At 40.3% G+C, this 25,347-nt stretch overlaps 1 protein-coding gene across 5 annotated transcripts in view; it reads left to right on the top strand.

Annotated features, from left to right (window-relative positions):
* Nucleotides 1-21,045, top strand: part of AFF3 (ALF transcription elongation factor 3) — a 450,181-nt gene extending 429,136 nt beyond the window's left edge. For all 5 annotated transcript variants that reach the window (XM_089688114.1, XM_089688112.1, XM_089688111.1 and 2 more), the window contains exons 15-19: nucleotides 2,702-2,773; nucleotides 4,452-4,545; nucleotides 7,169-7,218; nucleotides 10,862-11,061; nucleotides 18,418-21,045. In XM_089688114.1, coding sequence (XP_089544240.1) covers nucleotides 2,702-2,773; nucleotides 4,452-4,545; nucleotides 7,169-7,218; nucleotides 10,862-11,061; nucleotides 18,418-18,542 — 541 coding nt within the window. In that variant the 3' untranslated portion in view covers nucleotides 18,543-21,045. The remainder of the gene's footprint in view (nucleotides 1-2,701; nucleotides 2,774-4,451; nucleotides 4,546-7,168; nucleotides 7,219-10,861; nucleotides 11,062-18,417) is intronic.
* The last annotated feature ends 4,302 nt before the right edge of the window (nucleotides 21,046-25,347 follow it).

The following is a 25,347-nucleotide window of genomic DNA, read 5'->3' as shown; positions in this document are numbered from 1 at the left end:
TTACTTTAAGCAATAAATAATTACTGCCCATTTAAATGCGGTACTTTAAAAAAAAAAATTCACTGATTCATGTGCAGTTCCCGAGTCCCCATACCCCTTTTATGTCCCATAACTTGCATATAAGCCTTCAAAATGGGCATTTTTTAATTTACAAGTTGGGGCCCCATAGACTTGCATTAGGTTCAAAGTTTGCGGTCAAACTTTCGTTAGGTTTGAATGTTCGACCACGAACCGAACAGGGGGGTGTTCAGCCCATCACTAGTGGTTAGTTTAAAACAAGGAAGAAAGGTGACTGGCAGGATAAACTAGAACCTTCAGATGGAAGATGTGAATGATAGAGACTGTGATTTGTAAAATACACATATGTGAACACACACACACAGAAAATAAATATTTAGGGTAACACACTTTATCTGTTTCCAAGCAGTTTAATCTTTTTGTTTTTCTGTTTTCAACTCTACTCTTCATACCTAATTTCATGCTGCAGAACTATTGCACCTGTTATTTGCAGGTATATCTAGGTGTTAGGTCGAGGTCTGAGAACTTCACCTCCATGGACCACTTTCTCTCCTGTGGTTACAGGCTTTCCAGACTCTATAACAGTTGTCTACCATTTGTGACATTTCATATACATATTCTGTTTACCCAATGTTCCACCCTAATGGCTGTTTTGATTGAACAAAGTGTTATTGCTTATGCTGGGACATCTGTACCATTTGGACATCCATATCCCTTCTATAAGCAAGGTTTTCATCTGCATCTGCATTTTATACAGGACTTGTTTTGTTTGGAAGCATGCTTGGATTTACATACGTATGGGTCCAACAGTTTGATTTTTACATACATTCATGTGAGATTTGCAATGTTCCAAACATCTGCTTACTTTATTCACCAAATATAAGCCTTGTTTGAGACCTATTTGAATCTTCACACAAGAGGACGATATAAACATTCATTTGGATGCCCCAGCAATACAATTGTCACACTCTTGGGTGTTTGCCCATTTCACAAGGGGGGCTTTGTATAGATTACTTTAAAACTGGTCCAGGAGCTATATATTTTATGAATGAAGTCAGTAATATAATAAATATTTGCATATTGCAGTTTTCTTATGTGAGCCTCCACAGTATTTGTTGTAATGCTTTTACTGATCTATGTCATTATAGGTTTTATTTTGTCTCATACTATGTTTGTTTTACCCAGACTTGAACTCTTATTTGTACCTGTTGAACATTTCTTTTCTAGTGGATACTACAGTATTCACTGACTGACTGATTTTACATGTATGCTCAAAATATGTCATCAATAGCATAGACAACTACAAAATTAGGAAGTAAAATCGATAAATACCATAAACCTTTTCTCCAAGACCTCCAATCCCAACACCCTATTAAAACAAAATATCCACAAAAATGTATATAAATGTTCAATGTAAAATAAATCTTCAAATGTTAAATAAAGTGTCCAGTTCAAATCGCCAATCCAGATCCAGAATACCTAAAAAAAATGAAACTAAATATAGTGTATTACCTTCATATATTTCACACTATTTATTAGTGATAGGTGTTTCATGCAAAAAAATCAATCAATATTCCCGTGTGCACTCAACTAACGTGAAAAGAAGAAAAAAAAAATAATATATATATATATATATTATATAAAATAAATATAAATATATATATATATATATATATATAAATTATACCATATATTATTCACATTGAAATATATAATGCTCAAATAAATAATAAATCCACACAGCACTCTGTGAATTATAACACATCAAAAAGTGAGTATCAACACATCAAAAATGAAAGTTAACACTCCGTGACACTTCACACTAGTGGGATTATATGCTATTACCCTCTCAAGATCACAACAAGCATAACAAGATCTGAATAGTGTTTAAATATCAACTTCAATTCAGCATCACAGGTGAGGTTAACATTCAGCGATGCCACACACTAGTGGGATTCAAGGCAATTACCCTCTCACAGCATCAACCAGCATTTCAGGGTATGTTACATGTCAGCTTCCACCCTGTGGGTATGCCTTTAACCATTTCCCCAATTCCTCATGAAGGCAAAGAAGATAACATCAGTGGAGTATAAAGATTACCAGTCGAATTTTAATAAAATCTTACATTAAAAATTGGAAAATCCATCCATCTGTCCCAGCAGTTCTCAAAACAGAAAATCCAGTAAACAAAATGTCCGCGCCCCTCCCGGTTTAGCGTCAGAGGTCATGTCGCTGACGCGTTTCGTCACTTCCGACTTCTTCTCTTGATTTATTTTATATAATATTTTTTTTTTCTTCTTTTCACGTTAGTTGAGTGCACACGGGAATATTGATTGATTTTTTTGCATTTTTTTTGCATGAAACACGTATCACTAATATAAATAGTGTGAAATATATGAAGGTAATACACTATATTTAGTTTAATTTTTTTGAGGTATTCTGGATCTGGATTGGCGATTTGAACTGGACACTTTATCTAACGTTTGAAGATTTATTTTACATTGGACATTTATATATATTTTTGTGAATATTTTGTTTTAATAAGGTGTTGGGATTGGAGGTATTCGAGAAAAGGTTTATGGTGTTTTACTTTCAAGGGTGAAAGTGTGACATTTCTTTTTGGGGTAGTAGTGGATGAGAGTTTGTTGAAGAAAATCGATAAATAATTACCTTTCTGTTGCAGGTATGCTTTGAGATTAAAATCCCATTCAAGTCATAGTGGATCATCTCTGGATAAGAAAATGACAGCGTTATGGTTAGTATATTTCTTTGATACATGACCCACAACTTATCTTCCACTCTGTATTTCTACAGTATGTATTTGCCATTAAAACACAGGGTGGAGGATGACGAAGTGTGTATGATTACTGAATTTTAAACTACGTTCCCTTGGGTAAAACTAAATGACTTAACCCCCTTTTACTAGAGTCTTTCATTTTCATATTGGAGGTGGTATACAGTACTTACCAAAGCCAAGAACCTAGCTGAAAAGACCTATGTTGACCACACATATTTTCCATGTGTGGCATAGTAATGAAATACATGAGGTTGCTCATCTTATTTTGCCCTGTTGTCACATAGTAACTTTTTTTCAGTTTAACCTGATTCACTAAACTGTTAGAAAAGTTATAACTACAATGTCTGCACATGCAAAAAATTTACTTGCACGTTAGCATGCCATGAGCATTGTTATGCTTAAGTGTGAAACTGAGACAGCTCAATTTCATCTGCTGAAATCAGGCAACATTTAGCTGCTGATGATGATTGGCTATTTTGGCAAGTTTTGTCTGTTTTCCAAAAAATCTTCACTAAGTGCCAAAATGTGTAACTTTCATAAACTTTTCTTGGGGGGAGTGTTGTATTTGATGCAGTGCAAGCTTGGCAACTGGTAATGCAGCATAAACTGATGTCATATGTTTTTTAAAAAGCAAAATCTAATTTTTCTAAAATGTAATACTTTTTTCAAAACTTTTTGGTCATCGTTTTGATCGTTATCGGTGCCCATGCAAGAATGTTACGGTATAGATAATAAATAGAGCATTTATTTTTTAACACACACTTTTGAACTTTTAAGATGTATTTGGACTTTTCAGTTTAGTAAATCATGGCCTGTGTGTTTCATTTTCAAATCATTGCTCCAGAGTGCACTTTTGCATTAATAAGATCAGTGAAAAGAAAACATTACAAGGTGTACTTCTTCTACCACCATGCATCACTTTAGTACTTTCTCTACTGCTTCTACCAAAATGTATCCTGCTGATGGTTTGTCATCATCTACCTTCATTTTATATGGCAAGCATATTGCCAAATCTGACATGTGAGTAGGTGTAGCATGGTGAGCCAGCAGTAAATACACAGAGTCCAGTTACCGTTAAACTCAGAATTATATTGCAGAGAATGCAAATTATGAAAAACCCCAGCGGGAGAGCGCCACTCAAGGTAACACTCATAGTTTAGTTTAAGGCAGAGATACAGCAGGAAAGATGCACCATCAATGTCTGTTCTCAGAGAGTGGAGTGTGTCCCAAAGGGGAGGCTTTTATGCAAAATTGTGAGTCCCTAGCCTGCACCTACTTGTCTAGAACCTTTCCCTTCTGCTGTCACTTTCTCTGACAGACGTGTGCTCATTCCCTATACTAGTCAATTTGCAAATGAGTGCCAATACCTGAGGGCAGGGACTTATAAAGACTTTGCTGACCCAAGATGGCCACCAGAGGTCACCTGGATTTAGAATAGCCAACCGAAAAGCTGCCTCCAGCACCAAGGAAACCATAGAGAAACCAGATTTCTCCTGATTTCCTCTCCAGACTGCAATACCGTTCTGGTCAAGCGCCAACTACACTGGAGAAAGCAGACTGCATCTGCCTACAGACACAGCTGAGCATTATTTTGTTGATATATATTTGATATAAAAATCTTTTTTTCTTCACATAGTTATCGTTGTCTTGCACTTCTGTACTGGAGAATGTTCTGCCTCAAAAGAGATCATGCGGTCAAGTATTCTAAAGCACTCATTGATTATTTTAAGGTAGGTAATCAACTGCTATGCAACATATTTTATTTTATTTTATTTTATTCACTGGTTTAATTTCAAAATGGCTGGGTTTATAGGGTAGTTTAAAGGAGAACTCCAGCCAAAACATCAAGATACAATGAGTACCCCTTGAAAAGACAAAATACAGCTTTTGCTGTAATATTCACCTTCAGTCTAGAGAGTTCCCCAGCAGAACTTTCTCATCTGCTAGATGGCCTCATTATAAAGCCATCATCATTCAACTCACTTCTTCCAAGCCCAGGTTTTCCTGGACCAGTCCTAGACTGCAACAGGTCAGTGAAAGGAGAAAAAGTACAGCTGATGAGCTCAACTTTCTGTCATTCTACTTTCTCTTCCAGTCAGCATGCTTCCTGTTACCCCATCAAATGATTGGCTTCTTGTACTGCTCCTCCCTCTCACACCTCTGTACAGGGACCACACGTGGCTGATACTAGGGCAAATTTGGGTGCTTACACAGCTCGCATTTAAAAAACACATTTAACCACCTGCCCACAGTAGATATACTATGAGCAAAAACCACAACCAGGCACTCCTCATTGGCTTAGACACAGCAGCAGGAACCATAGGCTCCTGCTGCAGTCATTTAAAGTGAGGGAGGAGAGAGCAGGGGGCAGGGGCGAGCTATGCTGCATGTGTCTTATATGAAGAAACAAAAAGAGGGCGCACGGGCCTAGTGCATTACCTTTAAAAACGAGATTTATTGATACAAAGTAAAATACTCACAAAGGAATAAAATCAAATGAAAGGCATGTTCCAAGAAATGCAGCATGGTCCAATCACCCTGAAGGATGTCTGGTGGGGGACTGTAGACCTCTAGGTGGCTGTTGGCCGACGCATTTAGAGGCTGTGCCTCTTCCTCAGGGCTCTTCAGGGTGATTGGACCACGCTGCATTTCTAGTGACATGCCCTTCATTTGATTTTATTCCTTTATGAGTATTTTACTTTTTATCAATAAATCTTGTTTTTAAAGGTAATGCACTAGCCTAGCCCCATGCACCCTCTTTTTGTTTGTTCATATACAGTTCTTTTTGGATTTCCCTGGTCCATTGATGGCAGCAAAGCTTGCATTCTTTCTATACTCCATATGGGGATACAGACATTGTGGAGTCCACTGTCCAGCACAGGAGTTCAGGCATTCAGTTTCCTTTTTTTTCTTCCTATCTGCATGTGTCTTATGGACACACGGTGCCAGCTTGGGAGCGAACACACACGACTGCCCCATATCAAGCACCTTGCTGTGAGGGGCACTCAGCAGGGGGGAGGAGCCAGGAGCACTGGCGGGGAACCCGAAAAGAGGAGGATCATGGATGCACTGTACAAAAGCACAGAACAGGTAAATATAACATGTTTGTTATTTTAAAGGAAAAAAACATTTAATATTACTTTATTAGAGACAGGAATCATAGAGAGAAATACCATGAGGGGAATTAGTACAGGGTATCAGTGACTCTAGTATAGATCTTAAGGATCTTGTCCTAGACAGCAATGACAGGGAAGCAGGCCTACTAGATATGAGACATTGTCCCAGGATGGGTTAAGCATTACCAACATCAATCAGGCAAGGGGTAGGTTTGGTGGAGAGTAAATGGGCACTCATACCGGTGTGAAATAATTTTGAGGCTGGTCTTATGAGCCCTGCTAGCAAGGTATAAAAGGTATAAATAGTGAGTTAATGTAAAGGTTTTATCCCATTCTTCCAGAGAGAAGGAGGTACCCAATTCTGTAGCCCATTTTTACACAAAGGGAGACCAGAATGTATACAGGACAAAAGGATGTTGTAAATATCTGGGAGAGTGTGCAAGGGGGAGAGTCTTAGAGTAAAAGGGTCTCAAATGGTGTCAGGTCCATAGACAAGTTTGCTCTATTGGAATTGGATGAAGGCGTAAAAAGGTCTCAAACAGTGCCAGAACCATAAACAAGTTTGTTCTATACAGAACTAAATGAAGAAATGAGGCAAGTTGTTGAAATGCCATCCACTGTTGTGGAAGTGGGGAATTATCAGTCAAGGTAGAGTGCAGATGTAGTGGGGAGCCAGAGCACAACATCTGGTGACTTCTTCTAGACTAAGAATTTTCCTTGATTTAAAGCTGGAGGAAATGGTGGGTTACAAAAAAGGGGTCATAGGGCCCAAAGGGAGGGAGATGTGGAATTTCGAGGAGGCCCTATCCCACAAGGAGGTGACAGGTAATAACTGAGTATGAGACTGGTGTACCCCTGTATATGGGTTCAATCCAAGGAAGGGTCTGAAGGTCACATGCTAAAGTTCTTCTTTAAACTATATGAGCATTTGACTCTTATTAGGAATTTGTGCATGCTGGAAAATTTTTGCTTGTGAAATAAGTCTCAATTTTAGGAAAGCAAATAAGGAAAATGCCTGTTGAATGAGTTTGCTCTTTTTGTACTTTTGGGTTGAAATAATTTTGGTATATTTATGAGAATATTCATTAAGAGTTTTCTTGCACTTTTTGCTGCAATGGCAATGTTTGGATTCTTTCCTCTTCATAATGTGATGCAAGTTTTATTTAATTATAATTATCAAATAGTCTACTGGTATCATAGTTCTTACTTGTGTATAACAGTGTGCATTTGTTTTTAGAATTCATCAAAAACATCTCGAATATCATCGCCAGGAAATGCTAAGGAAAAGTAAGTGACTAGACTAGAGCTTGGAAATTTTTCCTCCAGTAAATGATGATAGAACAAATGAGGATAATGCAGTATTGTCCACCCATTGATAGATATTAACCGTTAGTTATCACCTGACACACAAAAATTCAAAGTAACTCTTTGCACACTGCTATACACCATTACATATTTCTTGCAAACTCTTCCTTAAAAACAGTGATCCATAGTTTTTACATACTTGAATACATTTTCCAGTGGGCCAACAGAGTCAATTTGAGCCCTCATTGGCCAGTCCCTACTCTACTGTGCAAAATTCTAAATACTTACTTATAGCATAATTTATGCTTTTTTGCTTGCATGTGATTGGATATTTGACATCCAAAAGGTTTCACCTCATTAATTAAGCTGTGGGGAAAATATCTTTGCGGAGTTCAACTTTCTTTGTAACGTAAGCAGTTAATTTGCCTTTAGTAACTCAACCCCATAGTAACACAGCTGGAGAAGAGTTAATTACCCAGGTCAGATCACCTATCCAAACACTGCAATAGTGATTATAAACTGTGTGTGGTCAGTTCGAAATGGCTATATATATATATATATATATATATATATATATATATATATATATAAAACATAGGAGGTGCTAGAGGGTCATGATCACATATTAACACTAACTGTTCTTAATTAGCCTTATGCATGCTGATGTAGGCCCTTGTATACTTCCTGCAAACTTTTGTATTAAAATTAGGATTCTTGGTTTATGTATATTGCATACATGTTGGAGGTGGAGATGGCTTTACACAGACCCTGTCACTTTACCCTGAACGAGCAAGTCAACAGTTGGATCAATTCACTAATGCTTATGGCATTAAATATTTATGTGTATGGGGGATCATGGGGTCCCTGTGTCCTTGCCCAAACTCAAAAAAGCCTATGAAAAAGGTACCAGGGGCATCTCATTGGGCCCCCTACTGACCCAGGGCCCTCGGGCAGTGCCCGAGTTTCCAAATGGTCAGTCTGCCCCTGACCAGCGTATACCTGCGCACAGCCATACCGTGTGACTCCTTTCTATGGGCAGCTGTACACAACAGCTGTAGCTCCGAAAGAAGCATGCATTCTTGCATGCTGTGTGAGCCTCTTGTGGCCATGTGCATGAGCCCTAAAGAATAATGATGTACAGTTACCTATTGTATCTACGCAGATTTACCATTAATTAACGTGCTTAGAAAAAGATAAATGTTGGTTGTGATCTGTTTCTGTGATGGGTTTCTAGGCTATGTACAGTGTTCTTTGTATCAATATGTTTAGATCAGGTTTAATCAGTACATTAACATGTAGTCAATAGCAAATGTACTTTGCACATTATCGTTTCTTATTTTTTAATCAAGAAGGTTATCATTTCTTCTTACACTGACATTTGAAATTGTTACTCTTTTGTTGATTTTACACAAATTAAGCACTTGAGTTTGTTAAATGGCCTTACTCAAGCATTATCCATAATCAGGCCAGGACTGGGACAAAAAATAGGCCCGGGCATTTTAGACTGACAGCCAATTTTTCCGGGGGGGGGGAGGGGGGAGAGTGGTTGCAAGGGCGTTCGCGGGGCAGTTGGTGATGGGATATTCACGGAGTCAGTCCTCCACACTGTAATGTAAGGGAGCACTGTGCTATAAAGGGGACTGCATTGTAAGGGAGCACTGTATTGATTACAGTGCACTTTTACAGCACAATCACCTTTATATCATAGTGCTCATTTACATTACAGTGCCCCTAGAGATCTAATCACAGTGCATCCTATATACTCAAAGAGATGGCCCAATCCAGCAAAGAGACACCCAATCCAACAAAAAGACATCCCCATATAGCAAAGAGACAGCCAAATCCAGAAAACAGACATCCCCATATAGCAAAGAGACATCCCAGCCAGCAAAGAGACAGCCCATCCAGCAATGAGACAGCCCATCCAGCAAAGAGACAGCCCGTCCAGCAAAGAGACAGCCCATCCAGCAAAGAGACAGCTTATCCAGCAAAGAGACATCCTGCCCAGCAAAGCCACAGCTCGTACAGCAAAGACACAGCTCATCCAGCACAGAGACAGCCCGTCTAGCAAAGAGACAGCCCATCCAGCAGAAGCAGCTCAATCAGTAAAGAGACAGCCCATCCAGCAAAGAGACAGCTCAACCAGTAAAGAGACAGCCGTTCAGCAAAGAGACAGCCCGTTCAGCAAAGAGACATCCTGTGCAGCAAAGAGACAACCGTTCAGCAAAGAGACATCCTGCCCATCCAGCAAAGAGACAGCCCATCCAGCAAAGAAACAGCCCCTCCAGCAAAGCCTGCCTAGCAAAGAGACAGCCAATCCAGAAAAGAGACAGCCTATCCATCAAAGAGACAGCCCGTTCAGCAAAGAAACAGCCAATCCAGCCAAGAGACAGCCCGTTCAGCAAAGAGACAGTCCATTCAGCAAAGAGACAGCCAACCTAGCAAAGAGACAGCTCATCCAGAAAAGAGACAGCCCACCCAGCAAAGAGACAGCTCATTCAGCAAAGAAACACCCTGTCCAGCAAAGAGACAGCCCCATCCAGCAAAGAGACAGCCCGTTCAGCAAAGAGACAGCTCACACAGCAAAGAGACAGCCCGTCCAGCAAAGATACAGCCCCATCCAGCAAAGATACAGTCTCATACAGCAAAGAGACAGCCCATTCAGCAAAGAGCCAGCCCATCCAGCAAAGAGACAGCCCATCCAGCAAAGAGACAGCCCATCTAGCATACAGCTCATGCAGCAAAACGACAGCCCATCCAGCAAAGAGACAGATCATTCAACAAAGAGACAGACTTTCCAGCAAAGAGACAGCCCTTCCAGCAAAGAGACAGCCCAATCCACTGCCAAGCTGTAACAGTGTGCCGGCAGGTGAAGGAGAGAGGCCGCCGTTGTCCCTTCAATGAAGCTATGTGCAGAGGCCGATCGGGGCCCTCAGTGGTTCTTCCTGCCTGTTGCTGGAGCCGTCACTGCCGCTCCTGCTGTCAGCCCTGCTTTTGGGCATAGCAATACAGTGGGAGGTGAGCGGTGGCCGCGGTCTGTGTTAGCTCCGATCAGACTGTGGTCGCCGCTTACCTCCTGCTGTGCGGCCAGGTCATCAACAGAATACTCTTCTTCAGCCTGGCGGCCCTGGCCCACCGGGCAAATGCCAGGTGTGCAATATGGCCAGTACAGGCCTGTCCATTATCATACCTTTTAATACTATGGGGTTGATTTACTAAAATTGAAAAGTGCAAAATCTGGTGCAGCTCTGCATAGAAACCAATTACCTTCCAGGTTTCACTGTCAAAGCTGAACAAGCTGAAGTTTCAAGCTGACTGGCTACTATGCACAGCTGCACCAGATTTTTCACTCTCCAGTTTTAGTAAATCAACCCCTATATGTTTCACAGCTCTAGGTGTGCAAGAACCTAGCAATTCAGCTTTTTATGTAAACAACTTCAGTGATCAGGGACATGACACTGAGTCCACACTATTCATTGAATAGATTACTTTAATGAAATCTAACAGCTTCATTTATAAGTATCATTCACATTTTTCTAATTAGTACATGCACATTCTTAATTAAATAGTGAACTACATAAATACTAGGAGAATGATAGCTAATTGATCATTATGTTTTATTCAGGACCACAATTACTTCATCACCCATATCTCCCAGTCCTTTGGTGAACTCCGTCATAAGCAACTCTACAACAAGTACTTCTATTATAAGCATCCCTCAGCGAATCCACCAGATGGCAGCCAATCATGTCAGTATTACTAACAGTATACTGCACAGCTACGATTATTGGGAAATTGCTGATAATCTAGCCAAAGACAATGCAGGTTGGTCATCTTTCCTTGTCATCACTGTTTCTTCGTTTACAGGATTACATTGTCATGTCTTTCAATATACCTAAATTTTTTTTTTTTTTTTTTGAAAACCCATTTTTCCTAGAACATTTCAATATTTTGGTACACATGGTTTATTAAACAGGTATGATTTGACTACAGCACATAAATAATAAAACATTTTTTGAAGACGTACAAATACATGATATTTTAAAGGCAACAACCACAATGAAATATCACATACTTGCTGAATAATCATAACTTCTCTTTTGGCGATTCGCAACTCCTTGCCTTTTTCAAGAGCACAAAATAGTTGCGGACCCCCAAGGCCATTATTTGATAGTTGTAGGGATCCTGCAGGATGTGGAGGTTACAATCATCAGAAAGGCCAACTTATGCTGTTAGGCGATTCCAATTTAGTCCTCTATTCTAAACTAGAAATCTCCTGCGGGCTCAGCGGCCCCCTCTCTGCTCTCTGTGGAGTTTGAGCATACTCTCCGTTCCCATAATCTGGTCGATGCCTGGTGGGAATTACATCTCACGTCTAGGGATTATACCTTTTTCTCCAACCCTCATTCTAGCCATTCTCGTATTGATCACGTTTTTGTGGCCCCTTCTTTTCTCCCGCATTCCTATGGTTCCTTGGTCTGACCATGATCCTATTATCACGCAGTGTTCAGTTCCCTCTCAGTGTCCACGAGCTCCCTCCTGGTATCTTAATGATTCCCTTCTCTCATTTTCCTCTGTAGTTGAGGATGTTCAGGTCCACTCCTTGGATTACTTTCGGAATAATCTGGGTACGGTCTCTTCGTCTGTTATTCTTTGGGAAGCGTATAATTAGGGGCCATATCATACAGTTGGCTTCCAGGAGGTGTAAGGAACGGGACCAACATCGGCAGAATTTGGAACGTGAGCTTGAAAGGGTTACGTTGCTGTTTAAGAGGTCTCCAATGGCTGAGCTCCGACGGAAGGTAGATCGTCTTAGCACAGATCTCAATCTTTGTCTGACTGACGAGGCTGAGCGCCATCTGTGATGGTCTCGTCAGAAGTTTTATGCGAATGGCAACAAAATAGGGATTATGTTAGCTAATAAATTACGATCGTTTGCCCCTCGATGACATCATTATACTCTGAAAACTAGGAAGTGTCTGAGAACCTCTAATCCCAGGCATAAAGTGGATGAGCTCTCTCATCATCTTTCGAAACTTTATGCTGGTTCGGGGGATCCCCCAGCTGATGTAATTGACACGTTCCTTCGGGAGACTCCTTTACCTCATATAACATATGATCAAAGGGACATGTTGGGCGCTGATATTACACAGGATGAGATTCAGCAGACGATTCAATCTTTGAAGGTGCATAAGCGTGCTGGCCCAGATGGTTTTTTATGGATCTCTTCTATAAAAAAAATGATCGATGTTGTAGTTCCTGTTTTGGCCCAGGTATTCAATCAGCTCAAGTGGGATGGTCAGCTAAAGGCCCAGATCGTGATTATTCCTAAACCAGAGAAGGATCAAAAATTATAGTTGAATTATCGCCCTATTTCTCCGTTGAATGTGGACATGAAAATTCTGACTAAAACTGTAGCCAATAGATTGAATGTGTTAATCCCTACCTTAATTGATAAGGATCAAGTGGGTTTCATGCCTCGGCGCCAGGCGGCCGATAGTATTCGACGCTCTATTTTAATTAGTCATTTTGCTCGCATGCGGTCCCGTGATCTTATGTTTCTGTCCTTGGATATGACTAAAGCCTTTGATACTCTTTCCTGGACTTATTTACAGAAGGCCTTGCAGAGGTGGGGTGTGGGAAATTATTTTCTCCAGCGGATTTACAGATTTTATATTATCCCGTCTGCTACAGTCTGTAATCATAGGGTTGAATCTTCTCGGTTTTCAATTTAGAGTGGTACGCGTCATAGTTGTCCCCTGTCTCCTCTTCTTTTTATCATGGCCCTTGAACCCCTCGCTGTTTGCATTCACCCGGACATTTCGGGTCTTGAGTTGGCAGGATTGCATCATAAGATAGCTCTTTTTGTGGACGATATTCTGATGTATCTCTCGTCTCCACTTATCTCTCTCGCCAACCTCTTGTCGCTTCTGACTGATTTTGCTCATCTCTCGGGATTACATGTAAATCCTACTAAGTCAGTGGCTATGAACGTTTCCCTCGCCCAACCGCTTGTGACACACCTTCAATCTCAATTTCTGTTTCAATGGACCTCCTCATTTCCTTATTTGGGAGTTAAACTTACACCTTCTTATGATTTGTTGTACCAGGCGAATATTCTTCCTCTACTTTCTCAACTAACCCAATTGCTCTCTTCTTGGCAGTCCATGTCCTTATCCTGGTTTGGTAGGGCCCAAGCGATCAAAATGACTTCTCTTCCCAAGTTACTTTATCCTTTTCGGGTGCTTCCTGTTCGGATTCCGCCCCATATACTCTGTATCTTACAACGCCAAATTTTACAGTTTGTATGGGCTTCGGGATGTCTTCGTTTGTCTAAACAGTTGCTTTACCACCCACGTATTCGGAGTGGTCTTGGTCTTCCAAACATTCATCATTACTATATTGCGGCCAAAGTTACTCCCCTTATTCAGCTTTTTTCTTTAAAGGACTTACCCTTGCGGGCACTGATAGACACTTTGGACACACATCCCCTTCTGCCTTCAGCTTTGCCTTGGCTTTCTCCATCCTCACAGCCTAAATTGTTGAATCCTGTCTTGACTCACTCTTTAAAAATTTGGGACTCGTGTAAGTACTCGGTGGGTCCATTTTCCCCGCATTTAACTCTCTTACAATTATTCGACTGTTTGCTTTTTCCCCCAGGGGACTCTGATAAAATGGCCTTTCGTTGGTGGATAACTCATGGTTTTAAAACGGTTCACTCGTTAATCACAGGTCGAGGTATGCGTAGCTTCGAGAGAGTCATTCTATTCCTCCCATGGAATAATTTTATTTGCAATTACGTCATTTTGTTGTACCTTTGATTCGTAGACGGGATTCCCCCTGTACCTTTTCAGGTTTTGAATTGCTTTGTAAGGCTTCCGCTTCTACTAAAGGTGCCCTATCTCAAATTTATCTATCAATCCGGAATCATATGACTGAACCTTTACCTGCTTACTGTGTGAAATGGAATGTGGAGCTTCAGACGGAAATTTATGCTGAGGATTGGGGGTCTTTGTGGCAAGGAGTTTCCTGATGCTCTCGTAACATACCGGCATTAGAGAACTCCTATAAAGTGATTTCAATATGGTATTTTACCCCATTTCAATTAGCTAAATTTATACTGGATTATAACTGTCAGTGTTTTCAAGGCTGCTCTCTAGAGGGTACGATGCTCCACATTTGGTGGACCTGTCCAGTGGCCTGCCGCTTGTGGACTAGAGTTTATAATCTTATTTATTCAGTTATGTCCATTAACCTTAAAAAAGATCCTATTGAGGACTTACTTTTTAGGCCACTTTGTGGCACACCTCGTAGACCCTGTTCATTGGTCAATTTTTTTTTATGGCTACTAAGCAGACTATTGCTTGTTCTTGGAAATCCCCTATTCTACAATTTGAGGAGGTCAGGTCCAGAATCCAAGGTTTTTTTATCAACGAAAAATTGACAGCGGTGTTGGAGGATAAACATGATAAGTTTCTCTCTGTTTGGCAACCGTGGGTGGACTACCAGCCGATTTCTCGTTTTACCACAAAACTTACTAATCTATGATGTGTTGGGTTTTGCCTCTCCATTTCCCTTATGTGGGGATCGTGTCTCCCCCCCCCCCCCCCCCTTCAGGCGAACTTCTTTTCTTTGCTGGCCTCTCTCTTTCTTTTCTCTGCTCTTTTTCTTACTTTTGTTTTCCTGTTTTCTATGGATTGGGGGGGGTTTTTTTCCCCTTGGCCCTCTCTGGATCTACTTGATTCTTTTTTCTTCTTTCTTTCCTCTTTCATATGGTTTGCTGATATTAAACCGATTGTCTATCATTTATTATTGTCATTTCACAAGTTTATGATTCTCAAGGACAACATTGCCTCATGAGGGCGTGGCTCTCTGTGTGTTTTCTTTTTGCTGCCTTTTTGTATGTAGCTTTTATATTTCTAAAAGTGGTTGCGGGCCTTGTAGCCCTTTGCCTTCCAAAGTGTTATCTGCACCCCAGCGTGGGTCTTGTATATGTATCCCTGTGTTTGTTGTGTGATGTTTTCCTATCCTGTATTGTTTGTTGTCGCTTTGTATCATACGATTTGACATGGTTTGTATGTTTCTTTTAACATGCTTAATAAAATCTTCTGTAAAAGAATAATCATAACTGCATACATGACGTAGCTCATTTAAAGTTTATGCATATCTTTTTTTTAGTTTGTGGTTAAGTAAGGAAGGGTTAATAAAAACCTTGTCAGATTTAATTTGTCAACTGTGTCCCATTGGGGAGATTTCCCTTTACTTCCCAAAGACACAACAGGAAGTGAGAGGAAACCTTGCCAGCAGAGAGCCCCAGAACCCAATTCTCTGAAGATGGATAGCAGCGAAGGAATAGAATTACCACAGATATATAGGAAGAGTCATTACTTAGAACATAACTGATAAATATAGAACATGAAAGGAAACAGTACCTGGTAATTTTCCCCATGCAGGGATGTTTTAAACTATGATGTTGTGCTAAAGGACATTTACATTCGGATTTGTATGTACGATCAACAACTGTGCACAAGAATCACAGTCACTCATGACCTTTATAAGGAAAAAGACTCAATCAGGTAGGTTAATAAAATAATATAAGTAATATAATAGGTGGTGTAATGGAAGTGACATGCATTACAATATGCATGTCAACCCTATTAGAAACTATATATTCTCTCTTTATTAATTACTCAATTTTCAATAAAATTACTGCCACCATTATGTTCCTTTAAAGCATATAGTTCCAGTGGGACAATTTATAAGGGCTAAGAGAAACTGTAAACTACTACTCTCACTAACTACACCAAAGCCCCGATGTGTGTACGCAGGGTCATTAACCCCCCTTCTCCCTGATGCCTCACGCTGCATAGAAGCAGCTATTTAGATGAAGAATGAGCAGCCACTACACCATTAACCCACTACCCTCCCTAGCTGACAACACCCAGTTTTGGGAAGATGAACCACCCAGGATGGGAACCTTAAGTTTATACCCTACCTACAGGATGCTTTGCTCTATGGATGAGAGCCACGCTGAGTGGAATGTGCATTTAAAATGGCACTCTGACCCAAGAGCAGCATGGAACTAACACTTTCACCCCTTAGTAACCCATTGCTAACTAATTTCCTCATAGGTACTCAGTGCTGCAGAGCCAGTCCCAGAACTAGGGGAGCGGGTTGCTAGTGAAAGGGCCAAGCATAACACCCCTTCACTACCAGAGTCACCATCAAACTTGCCAAGTCACCATCCCCTGGCTGGTTGGCTGCCTTGAGCAAATGACACATTTATATAGTTGCACGTAGTTCAGCAATACAGCTTACACTAAACAGCAGACCCATGCTGGATTATTGTATAGTGCCTAATGTAACTTATGTCCCCTTGAAACAAGCCCTGTTATTTTAGATACGCCATGAATTGCACCACTTAGGTAAGAAACTTCAGACCAAGCATTGGACAGTTAACTGGAACTTTACTGAAGTAAGGCAAACATACAGGAACAGTTCTTGTAAAACAGCTTCTTACATGAAACACTGTGCAGAGGTGTTCTAGTGCCCCATAAAGTGACTGTACCTTAGGCAGATGGCAAGTGTCAATAAAGGCATATAATTCACAGGAGGCAGCAAAGAGTCCATAGAATTCTTTAAGTGTCCATAAGAGTCCTCAGGTTGTCAGTGCCACAGGAAGCCCCATGTGCCCCCCAGATGGGGCACTGACAGGCAGAGTAACAGCCTATACCTTGGCAGTGGTTTTATGCTACCAAGCTAGGAGGTACCAGAGTGAATTAGGCCTCCACACCCTTCCTATAAGAAATAGATATGCGAGACCTGTCATATTTATATCCATTTTAAAGCTAATTTCATGTTGAACCATAATATGCAGGGTAGCCGACTGTACCCTGCAGGTATTCAGAGATATTAAAACTTATAGAAAACTGTATATGAGACTTGATCATAAAAGTGGTAACACCTAAGCAACCACTTCTTAGACCAGATGATTGGTCAGATGGACTCTGTCAACACCCCCCTTGATGTGAAGAAAAGTGGAATGCAACCACATTATGCCAGCTCTCGTTTTAACTCTAAACCAAGGAACACCTAACTGGACTTGTGAGAGCCACTGTACCATTTCTGCTTATTCACTGGGCTCTGCTGAAACCAGGATTTGTCTGTAAATATTTTATTTGCACCATTTTGACCTTTTCATTATTAAACCCTATTATGAAAAGGCTTTTAATGCAAACTAAAAGAATACCTGTCTCTTGAAGAGCTCTACTGCATATGATAAATCTCTGAATATACTTGTCTGTGGTGACAGTGTGTACAGATATTTATTTTTATTTTATTTTTGTTCTTGCTAACATTGTGAACGGTGATAGGCCAATTCTATCTGGTGGCTGTTTAAAGAGTTAAATGCTTAGTTAACTAAAATCAGTGACAATAGCTTTCAGTCTGTTGGCACCTAGATGGTGGTCCCACAAGCTGGAAAATCTTTGTGCAGTGTGGGGGCTAAAAGTGGCATTGTTGTGTAAGTGACAGTGCAGCGTGAGGTAGACCAGTCTTTTGTCACAGGTCGGTGAAGAGGGCGGTGGTCGAACACCCACATTCCTCACAGGCATGATCCACTTTCTAGGGTGCTTTGAGGGCAAGGTCAGTGGGTCATGTGTGGAACATATTTTGTTCAAGTCTGAGATTTTGGGGGACTCAAAATTCTCCAGTTTATTAGTCATTGGGGTTTGCCAAATATGTTGACCACTGCTGGTCAACCATTCAAAAAAAAAATGCCTTTACACACACTTTAATGTACTTTTATTATTTTGTGAAGAAGATTTACTATTTTTGGTTTTCCAAAGTGCCTCTCTTCCTAATGAGTTACCACTTACAGTAGAGTTTCTGAAGAGAGGTATCAGTGCTTCTAATTTTGGTTGTGTAGATGTATAAGAAAATGTTTCCAAAATATTACTTATATAATTATTTAGAGAAGATCAATCTGAGCATTACCCGAATGATTGTGCCTTTGAAACCACTGTCTAAAAGGCATGTTACAATTATCAACTGAAAAAATCAAAGGGCACTTAGCTCCTGTGTAAAGCCCCTAATTGTAAATAAAGCTGTACGTTATACATTAGGTTATTTTATTTTATTTTTGTATTCTAAATGTCATTTTTTGTCATTTTTCTCTAACAGAATTCTTTAAGGAGCTGGATGCATTAATAGGACCAATCACACTGCACAGTTCAATGGAGCACTTGGTTCAATACACTCGGCAAGGACTTTCCTGGATTCAACAGAGTTCACATCATGTATTGTAGCAGCTTCTGGCCACAGGGTTTTATTTCCACTGGACCACTAGAACTCCAGGAACTGAGCACTGTTCTATCAACGGCGGCACTTGTTTAAAAACCTGTTATCTTTCTTCAGCATTGGGCAACTCCATGAACTCCTTGTTATCAATGGGGTTGATTTACTAACACCAGAGCGTGCAAAATCTGGTGCAGTTGTGCATGGTAGCCAATTAGCGTCTAACTTCAGCTTGTTCAATTAAGCTTTGAAAAGAAAACCTGGAAGCTAATTGGTTTCTATGCAGAGCTACACCAGGTTTTGCACTCCCCAGTTTTAGTAAATCAACCCCAATGTGTCACCCAGGTATTACTTTGTAATAAATCCATGCAACATTACATCATCTGTTCTATGCACCCCAAATGGTTTATTTAAAAGATTTTCTGAAATTCAGGACAATAATAATGTAACAAGCATTCTCTTTTTACTTTCAGGTATCACTTTCTTTCTCATCTGTAGAACATTGTAAGAATAGGCCCCTAAACTCGGAAAACTTTATGCAGCAATGCTCAACATGCTGAAGAATAGATTTTGGTTTTACGTATACTTTGAAGAGACCCTTTCACCAGCTTAGGCCTCATACACACTGGACATTTTTTAAGCTAATGCTAGGGGCGTCAGTTGTTTTGTTTTTTGTTTTTTTTTACTGCCTCTAAACTCTCCTGTATGTTATCCAATGGCTTTTAGCAGCATTTTGTGGCAGGAGAGTGTAGGGGCAGAAAAAAAAAAACCACTGCCAGGGTGTCCTGCAGCAGCAACGTTTTGGCTGAAACAACACTTAAACATGCCTAAACGCTAGGCTCACATAGCGCTTGTGCTTTAATTTGTATCAATGACCAGAATAAATTATATATTCTGGCCAATTAAATTAATTAATGCCCAAGCACTTGACATGGGTAAACATGTGCAAACACAGTACACACTTTTACAAGCACCAATCCTCTTTTTTGGCCAAAACGCTGCTAGCTTCTAGGGTAGTTAAAATAAAATGTCAGTGTGCATGAGGCCTTAAAATATTGCAGGTTAAAGCACAGAAACAAATTATTTGCAGTGTTTTTCCTTTTCATAAATAATTTTTTATTCACTTGCAACGTGCAGCAAAAGTTAATTCCTTAGTACACCCCCCCCCTCCATTCTTACACGTCATAGACCTCTCCACTTCTGGGGGTATCTAACTGTACTCCCTACTGGCCCAGCATCTCCGCCCCTCCCTTCACCCCCTACATAAACTTTTGTGTAGCAGCTGGGGTAGGAGTGAAGGGGAAAATTATAGGTCAGTGACAGCTCTGAGTCTGCTGGGGCTGCTGACATCAAAACCAAAATGGCAGTGCCCACCAACAGTCTCTGAGCTTTTTGTTGTCTACACAAGGGTAGCTTTTACAGGTAAAAAAACAGCATATATATAATATAATTTCATAGTAAGATTTTTATTGAAATTAATGGCCTGGCAGCAAGGTCTCCTTCAAGCTAACTATGTCCTGATATTACCTTTTGCTTTCAGTCACAATTCTTAAACTGTCCATAGATGGTTTAAATATCGTACGGTTCAGCAGGGACCAGCCAAGATTCAAACCATGTATAGGCAGGCTGATTGTACCCAAGTTGATCCATTGATCAACTTACATACAACCAGCATGTCAGATTTCTAGCATGCGATTATTGCCTGCGGCTATAGCCACTAGCAATAGCCACTGTGCTCTCCCGTCAGGGATGGCTCCCTGCACACCCCCCACCCTGCCGTTAGAACAAAATAGATTAACAGGAGGGATTCCTCTGTCAACACTGACTGTGTTGATTGGGGAATCGAGTGATTTTCTTTCCTGCTACCCGTAGTTGCAGGAAAGAAAATTGCATCATCTATGGCCTGCTTTACAAATAGCAGATTGAACTGATACATAAATTGTATTTATATACAACCTTCTATGTCTTACTATATCTTAGTGCATCCTTTTCCATTATTGATAAGTCATCTTGAATTGAAGATCCTTTACAAAATACTATACTCAATCGTGCCATATTCATGCATATTTGTCAGACTAAATATATTTCAATTTAATGTGCAGGAGCCCTAAGTGAAAGACAACACTATATTTATATAAATTTTCAAATGTTTACAGGTAATTCACAGAGAAACCTGACTTTACCATCATATCATTATTTTATGCTGATTACATTGTTGTAAATACCCTGTGTTGGCACTGTACATGAACAAGTGAGTGCTAACAAATTCAGTGCAATATTAAATAGGATAGTTCGTAATGCGGAGGAAAAAAGGAATAAAGTGTTGCCTAGTGCTTCAGTGTTTTCTCAATACATCACCCAATGTAGCACACTTTCTAGAATATTAATATAACAAAATGGGCCTTAATTATTATATCAAGAAGCACTTTTATATTTAAGAGATAAATGTTCATTATTATGTAACAATACTTTTATATATGTGATATTAAAAATAAAAAAACTCTGTAATCACAATTTGTGTGCAGATTTTCATTGACTCACATAGCAGTTTGACAAGACTTACCAACAGCTGTGTAACATAGTAAAGTGGAACGGAACTCAAAAAGTGAACATCTGCTATGTTATTGGGAACATTTAGGGCCCTTTCACACTTATGTGTTGCGACAATGCACATTAAAACTACTGAATTACATTGTTCATGTATTTTTTTGTACAACTACTGTACATCAGTAATCAGTAAAGATATATTCTTCAACCAGTAGATGGCAATGTTTATAAATTTGTAGTTGCATCCATGGTTAAACTCTATGGGGTTGATTTACTAAAGGCAAACAGATTGTGCACTTGGCAAAGTGCAGTTGCTCCAGAGTTTAGTAAATGAGGTAAAACTTCCCTTTGCAAAGAATACCCAATCACATGCAAGGAAAATAGAATAAAAAGCATTTTTGCTTGTACATGATTGGATGATGGAAGTCACTGAAGCTTCTGCTCATTTACTGAGCTCTGGAGCAACTGAACTTGCAAAGTGCAATTGCACTTTGCAAAGTACACAGTCTAATTCCCTTTAGTAAATCAACCCCACTGTGCACTGCAAGTCCAAGGGGCAACTCTGAACTGAGGCAAAGCTCTGCTGATTTCTTTCACCAAATCGAGTGCAAGCAAAAATGCTGTCTTTTTATTTTCCTTGCATGTTCCCCTCAGATCTAGAGCAACTGCACTTTCAGTGCACTTGCAGTGAACAGCCTATTTGCCTTTAGTAAATCAACCCCTATATCTTTTTTCCATAATAAAGTTCTTTCAAAAGCAAACGGCGAGCGCTATAGAGACAGAAGCAGCTTGCACAAGAGATAGTGACAAAAATCTCAATAAACAAAATATATAAAAAGTGCAGCACGTGAAAACATATGAAGTGAATAAAACAATTCAGTGACAAAAAATATATAAATTAGATATAAATAAATCTCAGTGTAACCAACAAAACAATTATCAAAAAGTCCGTCCAATATAAATCTGTATGTCGGTGGTCTGATGATAACAATCATGGCAAATAGTGTTCAGTTCCACACAGTGCTCTGAAATCCAATGTGCAATCCACCAACACTATGCAAGGAGCTACTTGTTAATTAGCATGTATGTCATGGGTCTATACCATCCACTCTCCAGTGGCTCTACTAGTCCGGTTCAATCCTAAAGTAAGATGCTCACCACACAGGGACCAGAGATTGTTATATAGTGTAGTATTTATTTAAAAGTAATCCATAAAAGCATTCCACGTGGAGAAGTAAAAATATTACATATGCCACATACCAAGATGTCTGCAGCTCCAGAACACTGATGCGGCAGCGTGACATCAGCATGTAGGGTGGAGCCCTGCTACTTAACAAGTAGCTCTCTAGTGGTGGTGGATCGCACATCGGATTTCAGAGCACTGTGTGGGACTGAACACTATTTGCTGTGATTGTTATCATCACACCACCGACATACAGATTTATATTGGAAGGACTTATTGTTAACTATTTTGTTGGTTACACTGAGATTTATTTATATCTAATTTATATATTTTTTGTCACTGAATTGTTTTATTATTCACTTCATATGTTTTCACGCTGCACTTTTTATATATTTTATTTATATATAATAAAGTTCTTGTTTTCTGTTTGCAGAGAAGCAGCATATAAACACATTTGGACTGTGCACTGTTTGCTCTGTAGGGCTAGATAAAGACTCGCTAACAAAAAACACACCTATTACCACAACGTAGGGCAATACACATGCTCTATGTGTGGTACATTGCAGTGCTATTCATTGTGAACTAAATTTTGGTGTATTATACAGTAGAGCCCTGCGATGTGCACCACAATGCATACATCATGCATTGTGGTGCACTCCATTTTCAAAAAAAGGGTGATGTATTTTTTTCATCTGTGATAGTGCGCTAGCAGCCCATTCATAGTAAATGGGATACTTTAATAAAACACAGCTTAACACCTCTGATTTTAAAACTCCACAATGAAACACTTACTAACTTACTCACTGCTCAGGAGATTGCTAGTCACTTCAAAAATAAGATTGACACAATTTGTGACGAGATATCCACTGTACAGATATCTCTCTCACCCTACACTCCTTGTCCACCTGCACAATCAATACTTCCCTGGTTTAACCCAGCTAATATGGAGGAAGTCAGTAAACTTTTTACTAAAGCCCACCTAACCACCTGTTTCCTTGCAAATACTATGGTCACACTCTGACTCTATCTTTCACTCTTTAACTCATATCTTCAATCTCTCTCTTTCTACTGGCATCCTCCCAAACCCTCTAAAACATGTGCTAGTCACCAACATATTTAAAAAGGCCTCAGTGGACCCACCCGGTCTTAGCAACCTGAGACCCATCTCCTTACTCCCTTTTGCGTCCAAACTCCTTGAACATCCAGTCTACAAATGTCTGAGCTGCCACCTCATTGAGAATAACCTTCTCGATCCCCTTCAGTCTGGATTTTGCCCTCAACACTCCACAGAAACTGCTCTCCTAAAACTCACAAATGACTTACTAACAGCTAAAACCAACGGTCACTATTCTATACTCTTACTCTTGGACCTCTCCGCTGCCTTTGACACAGTTGACTACCCCCTCCTCCTCAAAATACTCTATTTACTTGGCCTCTGTGACTGTACTCTCCGTTGGTTCGAATCTTACCTATCTCACCACACCTTCAGTGTCACTTACAACTCTACTTACTCCTCTTCTACTCCTTTTACCGTCGGGGTCCCCCAAGGTTCTGTCCTTGGAACTCTCCTACTTGATCTACACTTCTTCCCTGGGTCAGCTGTTAGCTTCCCATGGTTTCCAATACCATTTCTATGCTGATGACACACAAATCTATCTCTCTACTCCTCAGCTCACCCCATCAGATTCCTTACGTATCACTGATTTACTAACAGACATATCGGACTGGATGTCACACCACTTCCTTAAACTCAATCTATCCAAAACTGAGCTCATAATATTTCCTCCCCCATGTGCCTCTTCCCCTGATTTCTCAGTCAAAATCAATAGCACAACTATCAACCCATCCCTGCATGTCAGAGTCCTAGGGGTAACCCTGGATTCTAAACTATCCTTTCAGGCCCACATCCAATCCCTGTCCAAATCATGCTGCCTCAACCTCCGCAACATCTCCAGAATATGCCCCTTTTTAACCAATGATACCACAAAGCTTCTAATTCACTCCCTGGTTATCTCTCAACTCGATTACTGCAACTCCGCCCTCATTGGCTTACTTATTATTACCTTTACATAGGCTATCCCCCTTTGGTCCATTATGAATGCTGCTGCCAGGGTCATCCACCTTACCAACCATTCAGTGTCTGCTACCCCTCTTGGCCAATCCCTCCACTGGCTTCCACTCACACAACTAATAAAATTCAAAATACTAACAACAGCTTACAAAACCATCCACAACTCTGCCCCCAGCTACATCACCAACCTGGTCTCAAAATATCAACCAAACCACTCGCTTCGATCCTTCCAAGACCTTCTGCTCTCTAGTTCCCCGTGTCACCTTCTGCCATACTCACCTCCAGGACTTCTCCTGAGCTTCTCCCATCCTATGGAACTCCCTACCCCAATCTGTCTATCTCCTAATCTATCCACGTTAAGACGATCCCTGAAAACTGCTTCTAACTAGTAAAGTGCTTTTTACTTCCTCCATCAGCTCATCCCCCACAGCTATTACCTTTTGTACCACTCAACCCTTCCTCTTAGATTGAAAGCTCTAACAAGCAGGGCCCTCTCTTTCCTCTTGTACCAAATTGTATTGTAACTGTAATGTCTACTTTGATTTTGTAAAGCGCTGCGCAAACTGTTGGCACTATATAAATCCTGTATAATAATAATAATAGTGTAAATGAGCCTTTAGAAATGTTAATTGTGGCTAAGTGCTGCTCTGAAAAATCTATCTTTCATCTTGATTTCCTACTGAAAATATCAGTGTACTTCCTGGTATGTGAGACTCCCTAGGCACTCATCTGCCTACTGAAAGATTTAAGGCAGTGCTGCCTCTGATTACTAGTCCCAGGAAATTTGAGATGAGATTTGGTGATGTCACTACTGTAGCCATAATATGGCTGTATTCTGCTTATTCACACAACTGTTGTGTGGTAAAACGTGCATTACCACAACACACGCTGGTGCAATGGGGTGCCATTCATGGAGTGAGACTTTTTGGGAGCCTAGCCATTCATGATGGACAGCAGCCCAACACACCTTCCCAGTGCACTTGCGTTGCAGTCCAAGATGTGAAGTAATTGCTGT

This window comes from Staurois parvus, unplaced genomic scaffold (assembly GCF_062004578.1).
Source record: "Staurois parvus isolate SC_StPar_1 unplaced genomic scaffold, SC_StPar_1.0 ptg000446l, whole genome shotgun sequence".
NCBI lineage: Eukaryota > Metazoa > Chordata > Amphibia > Anura > Ranidae > Staurois > Staurois parvus.
Note: the sequence above shows the minus strand (reverse complement) of the source record. Positions and strands in the feature narration are given on the sequence as shown.